The 17,586-nt window shown below is 44.8% G+C and overlaps 1 protein-coding gene across 28 annotated transcripts in view; it reads left to right on the top strand.

Moving 5' to 3' along the window:
- rap1gapa (RAP1 GTPase activating protein a) overlaps positions 1-17,586 on the top strand; it is a 529,693-nt gene that overhangs the window by 369,077 nt on the left and 143,030 nt on the right. The window contains exon 1 of one of the 28 annotated variants that reach the window (XM_073032368.1): positions 5,666-5,932. The exons of the other annotated variants lie outside the window; for them this stretch is intronic. Coding sequence (XP_072888469.1) covers positions 5,888-5,932 — 45 coding nt within the window. The 5' untranslated portion in view covers positions 5,666-5,887. Of the gene's footprint in view, positions 1-5,665; positions 5,933-17,586 lie in introns of those variants that run through there. 28 annotated transcript variants of the gene reach the window in all.

Genomic DNA, 17,586 nt, shown 5'->3' with positions numbered 1-17,586 from the left:
CTTTGTGATTTTTATAAATGACCTGGATGAGGAAGTGGAGGGATGGGTTAGTAAGTTTGCTGTTGACACAAAGGTTGGAGGTGTTGTGGATAGTGTGGAGGGCTGTCAGAGGTTACAGCAGGACATCAATAGGATGCAAAACTGGGCTGAGAAGTGGCAGATGGAGTTCAACCCAGATAGGTGTGAAGTGGTTCATTTTGGTAGGTCAAATGTGATGGCAGAATATAGTATTAATGATAAGACTCTAGGCAGTGTGGAGGATTAGAGGGATCTTGGGGTCCGAGTCCATAGGACGCTCAAAGCAGCTGTGCATGTTGACTCTGTGGTTAAGAAGGCATACAGTGTATTGACCTTCATTAATTGTGGAATTGAATTTAGGAGCCGAGAGGTAATATTGAAGCTATATAGGACCCTGGTCAGACCCTACTTGGAGTACTGTGCTCAGTTCTGGTCACCTCACTACAGGAAGGATGTGGAAGCCATAGAAAGGGTGCAGAGGAGATTTACAAGCATGTTACACACACAAAATGCTGGTGGAACGCAGAAGGGTCTTGGCCCGAAACGTCGACAGCGCTTCTCCCTATAGATGCTGCCTGGCCTGCTGCTTTCCACCAGCATTTTGTGTGTGTTACTTGAATTTCCAGCATCTGCAGATTTCCTCGTGTTTGCTTTACAAGCATGTTGCCTGGATTGGGGGCATGCCTTATGAAAACAGGTTGAGTGAACTTGGCTTTTTCTCCTTGGAGCGACGGAGGATGAGAGGTGACCTGATAGAGGTGTATACGATGATGAGAGGCATTGATCACGTGGATAGTCAGAGGCTTTTCCCCAGGGCTGAAATGGTTGCCACAGGAGGACACAGGTCTAAGGTGCTGGGGAGTAGGTACAGAGGAGATGTCAGGGGTAAGTTTTTTACTCAGAGAGTGGTGAGTGCGTGGAATGGACTGCCGGCAACAGTGGTGGAGGCGGATATGATAGGGTCTTTTAAGAGACTTTTGGATAGGTGCATGGAGCTTAGAAAAACAGAGGGCTAAGGGTAAGCCTAGTAATTTCTAAGGTAGAGACACGTTCGGCACAACTTTGTGGGCCAAAGGGCCTGTATTGTGCTGTAGGTTTTCTATGTTTCTATGTAACTGGGATTCTCAATATTTATTACATATTTATTTATTATTATTATTATAGTTTTTTTTCTTTTTGTATTTGCATAATCTGTTGTCGTTTGCACATTGGTTATTTTATCACTGATTCTATTGTGTTTCTTTGTATGTACTGTGAATGCCTGGAAGAAAATGAATCCCGGGGGTGCATATGGTAACATATACGTACTTCTATAAAACTTACTTTGAACTGGAATGTAGGAGCAGGGTAAATGGACTGAGTGGCCTAGTTCCCTGCTCATATATTTGTACAAATAACAAGCGGGAACTCGTCAAAACATGTTTAAATTGTTTAGATAATACCTGAAAAGTTGTTCCTCTTTGTTTTGTCTCCAGGCTCTGAATTAAGTAGTTATGAGTGAAAAAACCACCAATGCAGAGCCAGATCATGTGACAGCATTTGTTCCTCATCCAAGCCACCTACCTCACATCTTCACTGTTGGATCTGATTGTTTAATTGTTATTTTCTTTGCAGTTTAACAATTATTTGTCTGCTGTCACAGTATGTTTCCTAGTGGTCACAATTGTTCAGTGCTTACATTTGTATGATTCTGGAAGCATCTAGAAGCTTTTCTGGTGCTGCATTATTTGAATAGTGGCTTTCTGACTGACTCTTGTCTGTAAATCTGAATGAAATGTTTCTTATCAATGTGTATAAAAAGAGCTGGCCATGAAGCAAAGCATCTTCTTTTCCTTCTTTTGACTCTCCCTCTCCACTTATTCGACCTCTGTCACTGTCCACCTTTCACTTTTCTTTGTCCTATTCATAACCATTATCATCATTATGTGCCGTGTGGTATGACATGGGCGATCGTTGTCTCATGACCATGATTGTTCTTGCAAAATTTTCTACAGTAGTGGTTTGCCATTGCCTTCCTCTGGGCAGCGTCTTTAAAATCAATACCTTTCAGAGGTTGTCAGTGGTGGCATAACCAGGACTTGCGATGTGTACCAGCTGCTCATACAACCATCCACCACCTGCCTCCATGACCCCAATCGAGAGGCTAAGCAGGTACCACACCTTGGCCAAGGGAGGGACAGAGCCTTACCTTGCCTTTGGTAGAGATATATCTCCACCCCACCACGTATTATTCTATTAACACTTAATAAAACGAAGTTTAGTGCCTCCTTCCTGACTTCTGAAAGAACCTTGGAGTAAAAACATCAGCATCCAACACCACCCATCGCAACAACAGTACCTACCCGTTAGTAGGTTCTTTTCCTCCTTCAGTTCCCCCCCACCATCCCCTTTAGCTGCTGATCTTCAAGCCTCTAGGTACTATGTGAAGTGATTTCTCCAAGTACCAAGTAGACATCTGTGAATCCCAGATCAAGGACTGGAAGCCTGAGTGCGGCCTATTCTCGGTCTTGAGGCCTGTCTGCTGTTTTACTGATGATAATGAGAATTTGGATAGGACAGATGTAAGACCATAAGACATAGGAGTAGAGCTATACTATTCAGGCCATCAAGTCTGCTCTGCTATTCGATTGTGGTTGAGTTATTTTCCCTCTCAACCCCATTCTCTTGCCTTCTCTCTATAAGTTTTGGCACCCTTGCTAAGCGAGGCAAGGTACGGGCCAGATGAGAATGCTGCTGAAAGTGGCAGAAGCGGATGCTCGGATGTAGATTTGAGCACTGGGCCGGATTGAAAAGGTCAGGGTGTCGGGGCTCGAGGTGAGGTACTGGTCAGTTCAGATCGCTGCTCCATATTTACTTGCCTCAGCACTGAACTATGGGACTCTCTTTGTGGACTTTAGTTCAGAAATGCTATTTGCTTACGGTTACTGTTTGCATGTTTTTTTTTCATTGCACATTGGGTGTTCGACGGTCTTTTTCATGGGTTATTTTATTATTTTATTTTTATGGGTTCTTTTTTACGGGCTCTACACATTCGGTATTTATATATACATATGATATGTTTTGAGTGTCTTTATTTCATGGCTGAATGTTAGGAGATGAATCTCAAGGTTGTATAATGTATATCTACTTTGATAATAAATGTACTTTGAATCTTTTTGAACCTTTAATCAAGACCTTATCAACCGCCGCTTTAAATATACCCAATGACTTGACCTCCACAACCATCTGTGGCAATGAATTCCACAGATTCACCACCCACTGGCTAAAGAAATTCCTCCTCATCTCTGTTCTAAAGGAATGCCTTTGTATTCCGAGACTGCGCCCTCTGGTCCTAAACTCCCCCTCTATAGGAAACATCCTCTCCATGTGCACTCTATCTAGGACGTTCAATATTCAATAGGTTTCACTTCTGCTGTTGGTAGATTTGATGTCTCCTTGCTGTTAAGACCAGTATAAACTGCCCATTCCCAAACACTCCTTGAATTGTGCAGTTTCTTATGCCACTGTGGGTTAACATTGAACCACACTGCTATGGATCTGAAGTCACGTGTTGGTCAGATGATGCAAGGACCCAGATTTTCATCCTCGGAGGGCCATGTACAAGATTCAGGAAGAAGGTATAATCGGGGAGTGAGCTGTACCACGTCAGGTGAGGCCCAACAACATTATTACCCTTGAATGGGTATCTCTGAGTATTTCATAGCCATAGGATTATTGAATTCCATGACCTTCCAAAAAACAATTCAGATGCATTACAGACACAGAGGGGCAGATCTTGCACATTTAAGTGACATTTAAATACTGACTAAATTGGTGAGGTTTGTCGCATAGTGTCATAGGAGCAAATTATACTTATTTATTTATATACAGTACTCTGCAAAACAGAGGGGTGGGGGAATCTCGTTGAAGCCTATAGGGCATATATGTCAAACTCAAGGCCCGCGGTGGAATTATCTTTGGCCCGCGAGATAATATCTAATTACTATTAAAGCTGGCCCCAGTAATCGAAGCGCCTATGGCGTATGATATGGCTAATGCTGAGTTTATTCAGGTACCAGGTTTTCAGGGTTTTTACTGTTTATTCGGCAGTCTTCTTCATAAGAAACGGAATTTGTAAAGTGAAACACTTTGTAGTTATAGCAGAGACTGAGACACATGAGAGCAGGCTGAAAAAACGGAGGCAACGAAAGCTGCGTTCGCACGCGTCCGACTGATCCGGCCCGCATGAAGCTGCATTTTGCTCAATCCGGCCCGTGACCTAAAATGAGTTTGACACCCCTGCTATAGGGTATTGAAAGGCCTAGGAAGAGTGGACGTGGAGAAGATGTTTTCCATAGTAGCTGAGTCTAGGACCAGAGGGTACAGCCTCAGAATTGAGGGATGATCATTTAGAACAGAGATGAAGTGTAATTCACTTCATTCTGTGGAATTCATTGCCACTGACAGCTGTGGAGGCCACATTATTTGGCATATTTAAGATAGAGTTTTATAGGATCTTGATTAGCATTTGATGTCTCTAGGTCCATACGCGCTGGAGTTTAGAAGAATGAGTGAGGTCTCCTTGAAATCTATCGAATATTGAAAGACCTAGATAGAGTGGATGTGGAGAGGATGTTCCCTATAGTGACTGAGTCTAAGACCAGAGGGCACAGCCTCAGAGTCGAGGGGATTGGGGTTGAGAGGGATAGTGAATTAACCATGATGCAATGGCAGAGCCTCGATGGGCTGAATGGTCTAATTTTGTTCCTATGTCTCATTGTCTTTGATGTTCGTTCATTTTATGGTCTCCTTGGTTGGTTTAATTTGAATTTTGCGTTTTCTCGTTAGCCCAGAAAAAGTTCGACTGAAGACTGTTGTGGGCTTGTTCTTGCTGACAATATTCTAGTACCTTCAATCTATAAGACTTGGCACTCAGGGGTTTGGGCTATATTATATAATTTTTGTGTGACTGTCTTCTGTGTGCCTTGTGCTGTGTGTGTGACTTGGTACAGTGTTTTATACCTGGCCCCAGAGCCACACTGTTTAGTTTGTCTGTATTCATACATGGTTGAATGAGAATTCAACTGAGACCTTAAGACATAGAAGCAGAAATGGACCATTCAGCCCATCGAGTCTGTTCCACCATTCATCATAGCTGATCCATTTCCCTCTAAACCCCATCCTCCTGTCTTTTCACTGTAACCTTTCACATCCTGACTAATCAAGAACCTATCACCCTCCGCTTTAAATATACCCAATGATTTGGCCTCCAAAATCGTCTATGGCCATGAATTCCCCAGATTCACCACTATCTGAAGAAAGAAATTCCTCTTTATCTCTGTTCTAAATAGATGTCCCTCTGTTCTGAGGCTGTGCCCCCTGGTCCTAGACTCCCCCACTATAGGAAACATCCTCTCCACGTCCACTCTATTCACTCAAACTTGAACTTGACAGGAGTGAAACAAACGTTGAAGCTCTGAAACATTCCCGGAGAAGCCCTTTGGTGCAGAGACAAATCCTCCACCCGACCCAAGTACACTAGTGCACGAGAAAGAGACGCGCTTAATTTTACGGCTGCCTCGGAATCCCTGGTGTTTACAGCAAAGTTGCAACGCACACTGTTACTCGTCAGGTCTTGTACGGGCAGTCCTGCTTCACTGGCGCGCAGCCAACCCTCGCATTCGGCGTTCAAGCACGATATGGCAGATGCTCGTACCCGCTGGCGCGTCCTCCGAGTGCTGGGGGTGAGATAGGTTCAAGGCAGCGACCCTAAGGAGGGAGAAATGGGGAACTGAGGCACTCTGAGCTCGTGTGGCTGTGTTGAGGAATAATTGTTGCGCTCAGCTGCCCCGGCCGACTGGCCGGCCAGCCCCTGCAGTTTTACGCAGATATGGAGACGGCTCTGGTCTCCCAGCTCCAGCACTGGGCTGATGATGTAAGTACAACCTTGTCAATAATATTCGCAGCCCCTCACTGTTTTGAAGTCTTCGAGAAAGTATTTAGTGAGTCACACTCGCCTTTTGTTCAGTCCAGTTCTCTCTAACGGCATTAAAAACTGAACATGGTTGCTTTTTTTTAATGAATAGAATGTCTCATTGATGTGTCAGTATTCAGGATTGAAATCTATCACTTCCTACATTCCTACAATGTCCAGGCTTCTAAAAACATTGCTGCAATTGGCATGTAGCGTTATGATTAGAAATTATAATCCATTCTGTCAAATTTCTATAATACTGATAACATTGTGAATTGTACATCTGTAATATTTTGTTTCTGTGACTTATTTTATTGTTTCTATTTCTTTATTATTTTAATGCACATTTAAAATGACCGTGCAACACGAAAGATAGTCATAAAGACAGCGCAGAAACAGGCTATTCGGCCCGTCTAATCCATGCTGAATCCATTTAAACTGCCCGCTCCTACTGCCTACTTAGATGACGCCGTCTAAGGAGTAATTTGTAATCGAACTGCATGAATCAATTTAAGATAAAAGTATGATGATTTTATATGTATTTTGTTGTTTTCACCGGGTATTTCAGGACTTTTCAAAGGGGTGGCTGCATCTTACTGACAAGTCACTGCCCTGGCCCAGGGTTGCCGTCTCACGGGGAATTCCAGAGGACCACGTTGTGCTGAAGGCAGGATTTCCCAGCAGACAGGGCAGAATTAGAAATGTGTATTAAAGTTGCTGTCCATGTCGTCTCATTATAGGAAGGTTAGGAAAACACAGAAGATCTACAGCACATTACAGGCCCTTCGGCCCACAATGCTGTGCCGACCATGTAATCTAGAAACTTCAGAGAGGGTGCAGAGATGATTTACCAGGATGCTGCCGGAATTAGAGGGCATGTCTTTTGAAGATAGGACTTTTCTCCTTGGGAGAGGAGGATGAGAGGTGACTTGATAGAGGTGTACAAGATGATAGGAGGCATAGATCGAGTGGACTTTTTCCCAGAGTGGAAATGGCTAACTAAAGGTGATTGGAGGAAAATTGGAGGGGGGAATGTCAGAGGTAGATTTTTATATACAGAGTGGTGGGTGCGAGGAACACAGTGCCGGGGTGAAGGGAGAAGCAGATACACCAGGCGGGTTTAAGAAACTCATAAATAGGCTCAAGGATACAAGAAGAACGGAGGGCTGTCCGAGAGGGAAGGGTTAGATTGATCTTGGTGTAGGTTAAAAGGTCAGTACAGCATGAAAGGCTTCTGTGTTCAGATGTGCTACTGCACATGCAGAAAGACTGCAGAGCAGGAGTGCAGTGTAAAGAACCCTCGGTCCACGCAGCCGTTTATTTAGAGATACAACACAGTAACAGGCCTTTTCACGCTGCCCAATTACACCCATGTCACCAATTAACCTACTAACCCAAATGTACGGCCACTGGTTCTTATTTTAATGCACATTTAAAATGAGCCAGGTGAAGGGAGGAATTTGAAGTGAGAAGCTGGGGGATGGTAAGTGGAAAAGGGAAAAGGTTGAAGAAGGAATCTAACAGGAGGAGAGTGGACCAGGGGAGAAAGGGAAGGAGGAGAGGTACCAGAGGGAGGTGTTGAGCTGGTGAGGAGAAAGGAAGGGGCAGGAGGAGAGCCAGAATGGGGAATGAAAAAGGAGGGAAGGGGGAGGGAGAGAAATTACCAGAAGTTAGAGAAATCGATCCTCCTGCTGTCAGGTTAGAGGGAACAGGAAGAGTTGCTCCTCTAACCTGAGTTTGGCCTTATTGTGGCAGAAGAGGAAGCCATGGACCAACATGCCAGAATGGGAAATAGAACCTGTCTTGTTCATCTAGCATTTCTTCAACCATTTCGATATTTGTATGCGTGTTAAATTCTGTTTGCTGATGCTCCTTGGGATGTTAAAACAGCTTCAGTTTCATTATTACGGCCTAATGCCACATAAAATGTGTGGTTTTGTGGCTGCGGTTCGGTGCAAAGACGCAAACGTTACTATAAATTGTAAATGTAAATAATTAGTGTAATTGAAAGGAATTGATTTGTAGAAAATGTAACACAGACACAGGTTCGGCCCATACTGAATTGTTATCCCATCGACCCACACCTGGACAGAGCCCTCCATACCCCTCCCTTCCCAAACTTCTCTTGAACATTGCAATCAAACCCACATCCCGCTGTCAGCTTGAAATACACTCACGTGACCCTCTGAGTGAAGAAATTCCCCTTTGTGTTCCCCCTAACTATCAGAATCAGTTTTATTATCACTGGCATGTGATGTGAAATTTGTTAACTTAGCAGCAGCAGTTCAATGCAATACATACTATAGAAGGAGAAAAAAAACCAAAATAAAATAATACACAAGTAAATAAATCAATTATAGTTGCATTTATTGAATAGATTAAAAATTGTGCAACAAACAGAAATGCTATATATTTTTTAAAAAATGAAGTCGTATCCAAGGGTTCAATGTCCATTTAGGAATTGGATGGCAGAGGGGAAGAAGCTGTTCCTGAATCACTGAGTGTGTGCCTTCAGGCTTCTGTACCTCCTACCTGACGGTAACAGTGAGAAAAGGGCATGCCCTGGGTGCTGGGGGTCCTTAATAATGGACGCTGCCTTTCTGAGACACCGATCCTTCACCTTTCACCCTTAACTCATGACCTTTAGTTCTAGTCTCACCCAACAATGGGGGAAATTTACTGTGGCCAGTTAACCTGCCGCTGTAGCATAATGGTTAATGCCATGCCATTACAGCTCAGGGCACTGGAGTTTGGAGTTCCATTCCGGTGTCCTCCATAAGAAAGTTTGTATATTCTTCCTGTTTCATGTGGTTTCCTCCGGGTGCTCTGGTTTCCTCCAAAGTCGTAAGGGTTAGTAGGTTAATTGGTCTTTGTAAATTGTCTTGTAATTAGGCTAAAGTTTAATTTGGTGGGTTACTGGGAGGTGAGGCTAGTTGCGCCATTGTATCTCCAAACACAAACCCACCTATCACTGGGGTGTGGAAAATAACCAGAGCATACGGGGGAAGCCCATGAGATCACAGAACGTGCAGACTCCACACAGACAGCGCCAAAAGCCTGCTGCTGGGAAGTGGGGGGAGAAAAGTGTTTTTGGAGCCATTGCAGAAACGGGAAGTTTAAACCTGCCTCGTGTTTTATCAGCTGTTCCCTGTGTACTTGGTGCACGGGTCTGTTCAGCAAGTGGGAAGTTCGTCCATCATGAAATGTGCAGTCGAAATAGGGAGGGAAGCCCTGCTCATTCACACAGGCAAAAAAGCAGAAAACAGAACAAAGACCAGATCATCCTGTCAGTTTGCAGAACAAAGTGAAGCTGCAGCTCCAGGGCATGGACCAGAACCGGCTGTGTTAGCTGCTTTCTTGTTCCTTTTAATTTTTCTCCTCTCACAGATGTCCCTTGCACCTGGCTCCAGGTAATTGTATCACCCTGATTCTCTAGACTATCCCATCAACCTCAATTAACCAGACAATCCTTTCACCCTCGAATCACCCTCGATTCTCCAGACGATCCCATCACCCTTGATTGGCCAGACGATCCCATCAACCTCAATTCTCCAGACGATCCCATCACCCTCGACTCTCCAGACGATCCCATCACCCTCGATTGGCCAGACGATCCCATCACCTTCGATTGGCCAGACGATCCCATCACCCTCGATTCTCCAGATGATCCCATCACCCTCGATTGGCCAGACGATCCCATCATCCACGACTCACCAGGCGGTCCCACCACCCTCAATGCTTCAGACAATGCCACCACCCTTGAATCTCCTGCCCAAAAAAACAATTGAATCATAGTGAGGATCCCCACACCCCAAAAGTCTGAGCAGTGGTACTTTTATTAATCAACACACACAAGATGCTGGAGGAATTCAGCAGGTCAGGCAGCATCTATGGAGGGGAATGAACAGTTGATTTTTTGGACCAATACCCTTCATCAGTGCAGCTGCAAAATCTCTTGTGTTTAGGTATTTGTATTGGTCTCAGTTTATTCTTGTCACATGTACTGAGCTACAGTGAATGCCACTGGTTTGCAAGCCCCCCCCCCCCCCCCCACAGACAGATCCTACCATTCATCGGGACATTGAAGTCCGTAAACAGGAAAACAGATTGGTGAATCTACTGTAGTGTTGTAGTTAGAGTCATGCTGCATAACGAAACAGGCACTTCTGCCCGACTGGTGCATGCTGACCGAGATATCCATCAAAGTCAGATCTTCCCCTATCGATGTACCTGTCCATATTCCTGTAGAATTCCCTACCGATGTACCTGTCCATATTCCTGTAGCCTTCCCTATCGATGTACCTGTCCATATTCCTGTAGACTTCCCTATCCAGGTGACCTGTCCATATTCCTGTAGACTTCCCTATCGATGTACCTGTCCATATTCCTGTAGACCTCCCTATCCAGGTGACCTGTCCATATTCCTGTAGACTTCCCTATCGATGTACCTGTCCATATTCCTGTAGACTTCCCTATCGATGTACCTGCCCATATTCCTTTAGACTTCCCTATCAGTGTACCTGTCCATATTCCTGTAGCCTTCCCTATCGATGTACCTGCCCATATTCCTGTAGACATCCCTATCGGCGTACCTGTCCATATTCCTGTATACTCCCTATCGGTGTACCTGCCCATGTTCCTGTAGACTTCCCTATCGAAGTACATATTCCTGTAGACTTCCCTATCGATGTTCCTGTCCATTTTCCTGCAGACTTCCCTATCGATGTACATATTCCTGTAGACTTACCTATCGATGTACCTGTCCATATTCCTGTAGACTTCCCTATCGATGTACCTGACCATATTCCTGTAGACTTCCCTATCCAGGTGACCTGTGCATATTCCTGAAGACTTCCCTATCGATGTACTTGTCCATATTCCTGTAGACTTCCCTATCGATGTACCTGCCCATATTCCTGTAGACATCCCTATCGGCGTACCTGTCCATATTCCTGTAGACTTCCCTATCCAGGTGACCTGTGCATATTCCTGTAGACTTCCCTATCGATGTACCTGTCCATATTCCTGTAGACATCCCTATCGGCGTACCTGTCCATATTCCTGTAGACTTCCCTATCCAGGTGACCTGTCCATATTCCTGTAGACTTCCCTATCCAGGTGACCTGTCCATATTCCTGTAGACTTCCCTATCCAGGTGACCTGTCCATATTCCTGTAGACTTCCCTATCGATGTACCTGTCCATATTGCTGTAGACTCCCCTATCGATGTACCTGTCTATATTCCTGTAGACTTCCCTATCGATGTACATGTCCATATTCCTGTAGACTTCCCTATCGATGTTCCTGTCCATTTTCCTGCAGACTTCCCTATAGATGTATATATTCCTGTAGACTTCCCTATCGATGTACCTGTCCATATTCCTGTAGACTTCCCTATCGATGTTCCTGTCCATTCTCCTGCAGAGTTCCCTATCGATGTACATATTCCTGTAGACTTCCCTATCGATGTACCTGTCCATATTCCTGTAGACTTCCCTATCGATGTACCTGTCCATATTCCTGTAGACTCCCCTATCGATGTACCTGTCCATATTCCTGTAGACTCCCCTATCGATGTACCTGTCCATATTCCTGTAGACTTCCCTATCGATGTACCTGTCCATATTCCTGTAGACTTCCCTATCGATGTTCCTGTCCATTTTCCTGCAGACTTCCCTATAGATGTACATATTCCTGTTGACTTCCCAATCGATGTACCTGTCCATATTCCTGTTGACTTCCCTATCGATCTACCTGTCCATATTCCTGTAGACTTCCCTATCGATGTACCTGTCCATATTCCTGTAGACTTCCCTATCGATGTACCTGACCATACTCCTGTAGACATCCCTATCGATGTACCTGCCAATATTCCTGTAGACTTCCCTATCCAGGTGACCTGTCCATATTTCTGTAGACATCCCTATCCAGGTGACCTGTCCAATTTCCTGTAGACTTCCCTATTGATGTACCTGTCCATATTCCTGTAGACTTCCCCATCGATGTACCTGTCCATACTCCTGTAGACATCCCTATCGATGTACCTGCCAATATTCCTGTAGACTTCCCTATCGATGTACATATTCCTGTAGACCTCCCTATTGATGTACCTGTCCATATTCCTGTAGACTTCCCTATCCAAGTGACCTGTCCATATTCCTGTAGACTTCCCTATCGATCTACCTGTCCATATTCCTGTAGACATCCCTATCCATGTGACCTGTCCAAATTCCTGTAGACTTCCCTATCGATGTACCTGTCCATATTCCTGTAGACTTCCCTATCGATGTACCTGCCCATATTCCTGTAGACTTCCCTGTCTATCTACCTGTCCATATTCCTGTAGACATCCCTATCCAGGTGACCTGTCCATATTCCTGTAGACTTCCCTATCGATGTACCTGTCCATATTCCTGTAGACTTCCCTATCCAAGTGACCTGTCCATATTCCTGTAGACTTCCCTGTCTATCTACCTGTCCATATTCCTGTAGACTTCCCTATCCAGGTGACCTGCCATATTCCTGTAGACTTCCCTATCCAGGTGACCTGTCCATATTCCTGTAGACTTCCCTATCCAGGTGACCTGTGCATATTCCTGTAGACTTCCCTATCGATGTACCTGTCCATATTCCTGTAGACTTCCCTATCAATGTACCTGTCCATTTTCCTGTAGACTTCCCTATTGATGTACCTGTCCATATTCCTGTAGACTTCCCTATCGATGTACCTGTCCATATTCCTGTAGACTTCCCTATCGATGTACCTGTCCATATTCCTGTAGACTCCCCTATCGATGTACCTGTCCATATTCCTGTAGACTCCCCTATCGATGTACCTGTCCATTTTCCTGTAGACTTCCCTTTTGATGTACCTGTCCATATTCCTGTAGACTTCCCTATCGATGTACCTGTCCATATTCCTGTAGACTTCCCTATCGATGTACCTGTCCATATTCCTGTAGACTTCACTGTCAATGTTCCTGTCCATATTCCTGTAGACTTACCAATCGATGTACCTGTCCATTCTCCTGTAGACTTCCCTATCGATGTACCTGTCCATATTCCTATAGACTTCCCTATCGATGTACCTGTCCATTTTCCTGTAGACTTCCCTATTGATGTACCTGTCCATATTCCTGTAGGCTTCCCTATCGATGTACCTGTCCATATTCCTGTAGACTTCCCTATCGATGTACCTGTCCATTTTCCTGTAGACTTCCCTATCGATGTACCTGTCCATATTCCTGTAGACTTCCCTATCAATGTACCTGTCCATATTCCTGTAGACTTCCCTGTCGATGTTCCTGTCCATATTCCTGTAGACTTCCCTATCAATGTACCTGTCCATATTCCTGTAGACTTCCCTATCCAGGTGACCTGTCCATATTCCTGTAGACTTCCCTATCGATGTACCTGTCCATATTCCTGTAGACCTCCCTATCCAGGTGACCTGTCCATATTCCTGTAGACTTCCCTATCGATGTACCTGTCCATATTCCTGTAGACTTCCTTATCGATGTACCTGCCCATATTCCTTTAGACTTCCCTATCAGTGTACCTGTCCATATTCCTGTAGCCTTCCCTATCGATGTACCTGCCCATATTCCTGTAGACATCCCTATCGGCATACCTGTCCATATTCCTGTATACTCCCTATCGGTGTACCTGCCCATGTTCCTGTAGACTTCCCTATCGAAGTACATATTCCTGTAGACTTCCCTATCGATGTTCCTGTCCATTTTCCTGCAGACTTCCCTATCGATGTACATATTCCTGTAGACTTACCTATCGATGTACCTGTCCATATTCCTGTAGACTTCCCTATCGATGTACCTGACCATATTCCTGTAGACTTCCCTATCCAGGTGACCTGTGCATATTCCTGTAGACTTCCCTATCGATGTACTTGTCCATATTCCTGTAGACTTCCCTATCGATGTACCTGCCCATATTCCTGTAGACATCCCTATCGGCGTACCTGTCCATATTCCTGTAGACTTCCCTATCCAGGTGACCTGTGCATATTCCTGTAGACTTCCCTATCGATGTACCTGTCCATATTCCTGTAGACATCCCTATCGGCGTACCTGTCCATATTCCTGTAGACTTCCCTATCCAGGTGACCTGTCCATATTCCTGTAGACTTCCCTATCCAGGTGACCTGTCCATATTCCTGTAGACTTCCCTATCCAGGTGACCTGTCCATATTCCTGTAGACTTCCCTATCGATGTACCTGTCCATATTGCTGTAGACTCCCCTATCGATGTACCTGTCTATATTCCTGTAGACTTCCCTATCGATGTACATGTCCATATTCCTGTAGACTTCCCTATCGATGTTCCTGTCCATTTTCCTGCAGACTTCCCTATAGATGTATATATTCCTGTAGACTTCCCTATCGATGTACCTGTCCATATTCCTGTAGACTTCCCTATCGATGTTCCTGTCCATTCTCCTGCAGAGTTCCCTATCGATGTACATATTCCTGTAGACTTCCCTATCGATGTACCTGTCCATATTCCTGTAGACTTCCCTATCGATGTACCTGTCCATATTCCTGTAGACTCCCCTATCGATGTACCTGTCCATATTCCTGTAGACTCCCCTATCGATGTACCTGTCCATATTCCTGTAGACTTCCCTATCGATGTACCTGTCCATATTCCTGTAGACTTCCCTATCGATGTTCCTGTCCATTTTCCTGCAGACTTCCCTATAGATGTACATATTCCTGTTGACTTCCCAATCGATGTACCTGTCCATATTCCTGTTGACTTCCCAATCGATCTACCTGTCCATATTCCTGTAGACTTCCCTATCGATGTACCTGTCCATATTCCTGTAGACTTCCCTATCGATGTACCTGACCATACTCCTGTAGACATCCCTATCGATGTACCTGCCAATATTCCTGTAGACTTCCCTATCCAGGTGACCTGTCCATATTTCTGTAGACATCCCTATCCAGGTGACCTGTCCAATTTCCTGTAGACTTCCCTATTGATGTACCTGTCCATATTCCTGTAGACTTCCCCATCGATGTACCTGTCCATACTCCTGTAGACATCCCTATCGATGTACCTGCCAATATTCCTGTAGACTTCCCTATCGATGTACATATTCCTGTAGACCTCCCTATTGATGTACCTGTCCATATTCCTGTAGACTTCCCTATCCAAGTGACCTGTCCATATTCCTGTAGACTTCCCTATCGATCTACCTGTCCATATTCCTGTAGACATCCCTATCCATGTGACCTGTCCAAATTCCTGTAGACTTCCCTATCGATGTACCTGTCCATATTCCTGTAGACTTCCCTATCGATGTACCTGCCCATATTCCTGTAGACTTCCCTGTCTATCTACCTGTCCATATTCCTGTAGACATCCCTATCCAGGTGACCTGTCCATATTCCTGTAGACTTCCCTATCGATGTACCTGTCCATATTCCTGTAGACTTCCCTATCCAAGTGACCTGTCCATATTCCTGTAGACTTCCCTGTCTATCTACCTGTCCATATTCCTGTAGACTTCCCTATCCAGGTGACCTGCCATATTCCTGTAGACTTCCCTATCCAGGTGACCTGTCCATATTCCTGTAGACTTCCCTATCCAGGTGACCTGTGCATATTCCTGTAGACTTCCCTATCGATGTACCTGTCCATATTCCTGTAGACTTCCCTATCAATGTACCTGTCCATTTTCCTGTAGACTTCCCTATTGATGTACCTGTCCATATTCCTGTAGACTTCCCTATCGATGTACCTGTCCATATTCCTGTAGACTTCCCTATCGATGTACCTGTCCATATTCCTGTAGACTCCCCTATCGATGTACCTGTCCATATTCCTGTAGACTCCCCTATCGATGTACCTGTCCATTTTCCTGTAGACTTCCCTTTTGATGTACCTGTCCATATTCCTGTAGACTTCCCTATCGATGTACCTGTCCATATTCCTGTAGACTTCCCTATCGATGTACCTGTCCATATTCCTGTAGACTTCACTGTCAATGTTCCTGTCCATATTCCTGTAGACTTACCAATCGATGTACCTGTCCATTCTCCTGTAGACTTCCCTATCGATGTACCTGTCCATATTCCTATAGACTTCCCTATCGATGTACCTGTCCATTTTCCTGTAGACTTCCCTATTGATGTACCTGTCCATATTCCTGTAGGCTTCCCTATCGATGTACCTGTCCATATTCCTGTAGACTTCCCTATCGATGTACCTGTCCATTTTCCTGTAGACTTCCCTATCGATGTACCTGTCCATATTCCTGTAGACTTCCCTATCGATGTACCTGTCCATATTCCTGTAGACTTCCCTGTCGATGTTCCTGTCCATATTCCTGTAGACTTCCCTATCAATGTACCTGTCCATATTCCTGTAGACTTCCCTATCAATGTACCTGTCCATATTCCTGTAGACTTCCCTATCGATGTACCTGGCCATATTCCTGTAGACTTCCCTATCCAGGTGACCTGTCCATATTCCTGTAGACTTCCCTATCCAGGTGACCTGTCCATATTCCTGTAGACATCCCTATCAAGGTGACCTGTCCATATTCCTGCAGACTTCCCTATCGATGTACATATTCCTGTAGACTTCCCTATCGATCTACCTGTCCATATTCCTGTAGACTTCCCTATCCAGGTGACCTGTGCATATTCCTGTAGACTTCCCTATCCAGGTGACCTGCCATTTTCCTGTAGACTTCCCTATCCAGGTGACCTGTCCATATTCCTGTAGACTTCCCTATCCAGGTGACCTGTCCATATTCCTGTAGACATCCCTATCCAGGTGACCTGTCCATATTCCTGTAGACATCCCTATCGATGTACCTGCCCATATACCTGTAGACATCCCTATCGATGTACCTGTCCATATTCCTGTAGACTTCCCTATCGATGTACCTGTCCATTTTCCTGTAGACTTCCCTATTGATGTACCTGTCCATATTCCTGTAGACTTCCCTATTGATGTACCTGTCCATATTCCTGTAGACTTCCCTATTGATGTACCTGTCCATATTCCTGTAGACTTCCCTATCGATGTACCTGTCCATATTCCTGTAGACTCCCCTATCGATGTACCTGTCCATATTCCTGTAGACTCCCCTATCGATGTACCTGTCCATATTCCTGTAGACTTCCCTATCGATGTACCTGTCCATATTCCTGTAGACTTCCCTATCGATGTTCCTGTCCATTTTCCTGCAGACTTCCCTATAGATGTACATATTCCTGTTGACTTCCCAATCGATGTACCTGTCCATATTCCTGTTGACTTCCCTATCGATCTACCTGTCCATATTCCTGTAGACTTCCCTATCGATGTACCTGTCCATATTCCTGTAGACTTCCCTATCGATGTACCTGACCATACTCCTGTAGACATCCCTATCGATGTACCTGCCAATATTCCTGTAGACTTCCCTATCCAGGTGACCTGTCCATATTTCTGTAGACATCCCTATCCAGGTGACCTGTCCAATTTCCTGTAGACTTCCCTATTGATGTACCTGTCCATATTCCTGTAGACTTCCCCATCGATGTACCTGTCCATACTCCTGTAGACATCCCTGTCGATGTACCTGCCAATATTCCTGT

This window comes from Hemitrygon akajei, chromosome 29 (genome assembly GCF_048418815.1).
Source record: "Hemitrygon akajei chromosome 29, sHemAka1.3, whole genome shotgun sequence".
NCBI lineage: Eukaryota > Metazoa > Chordata > Chondrichthyes > Myliobatiformes > Dasyatidae > Hemitrygon > Hemitrygon akajei.
This window is presented reverse-complemented; position numbering and strand designations above follow the sequence as displayed.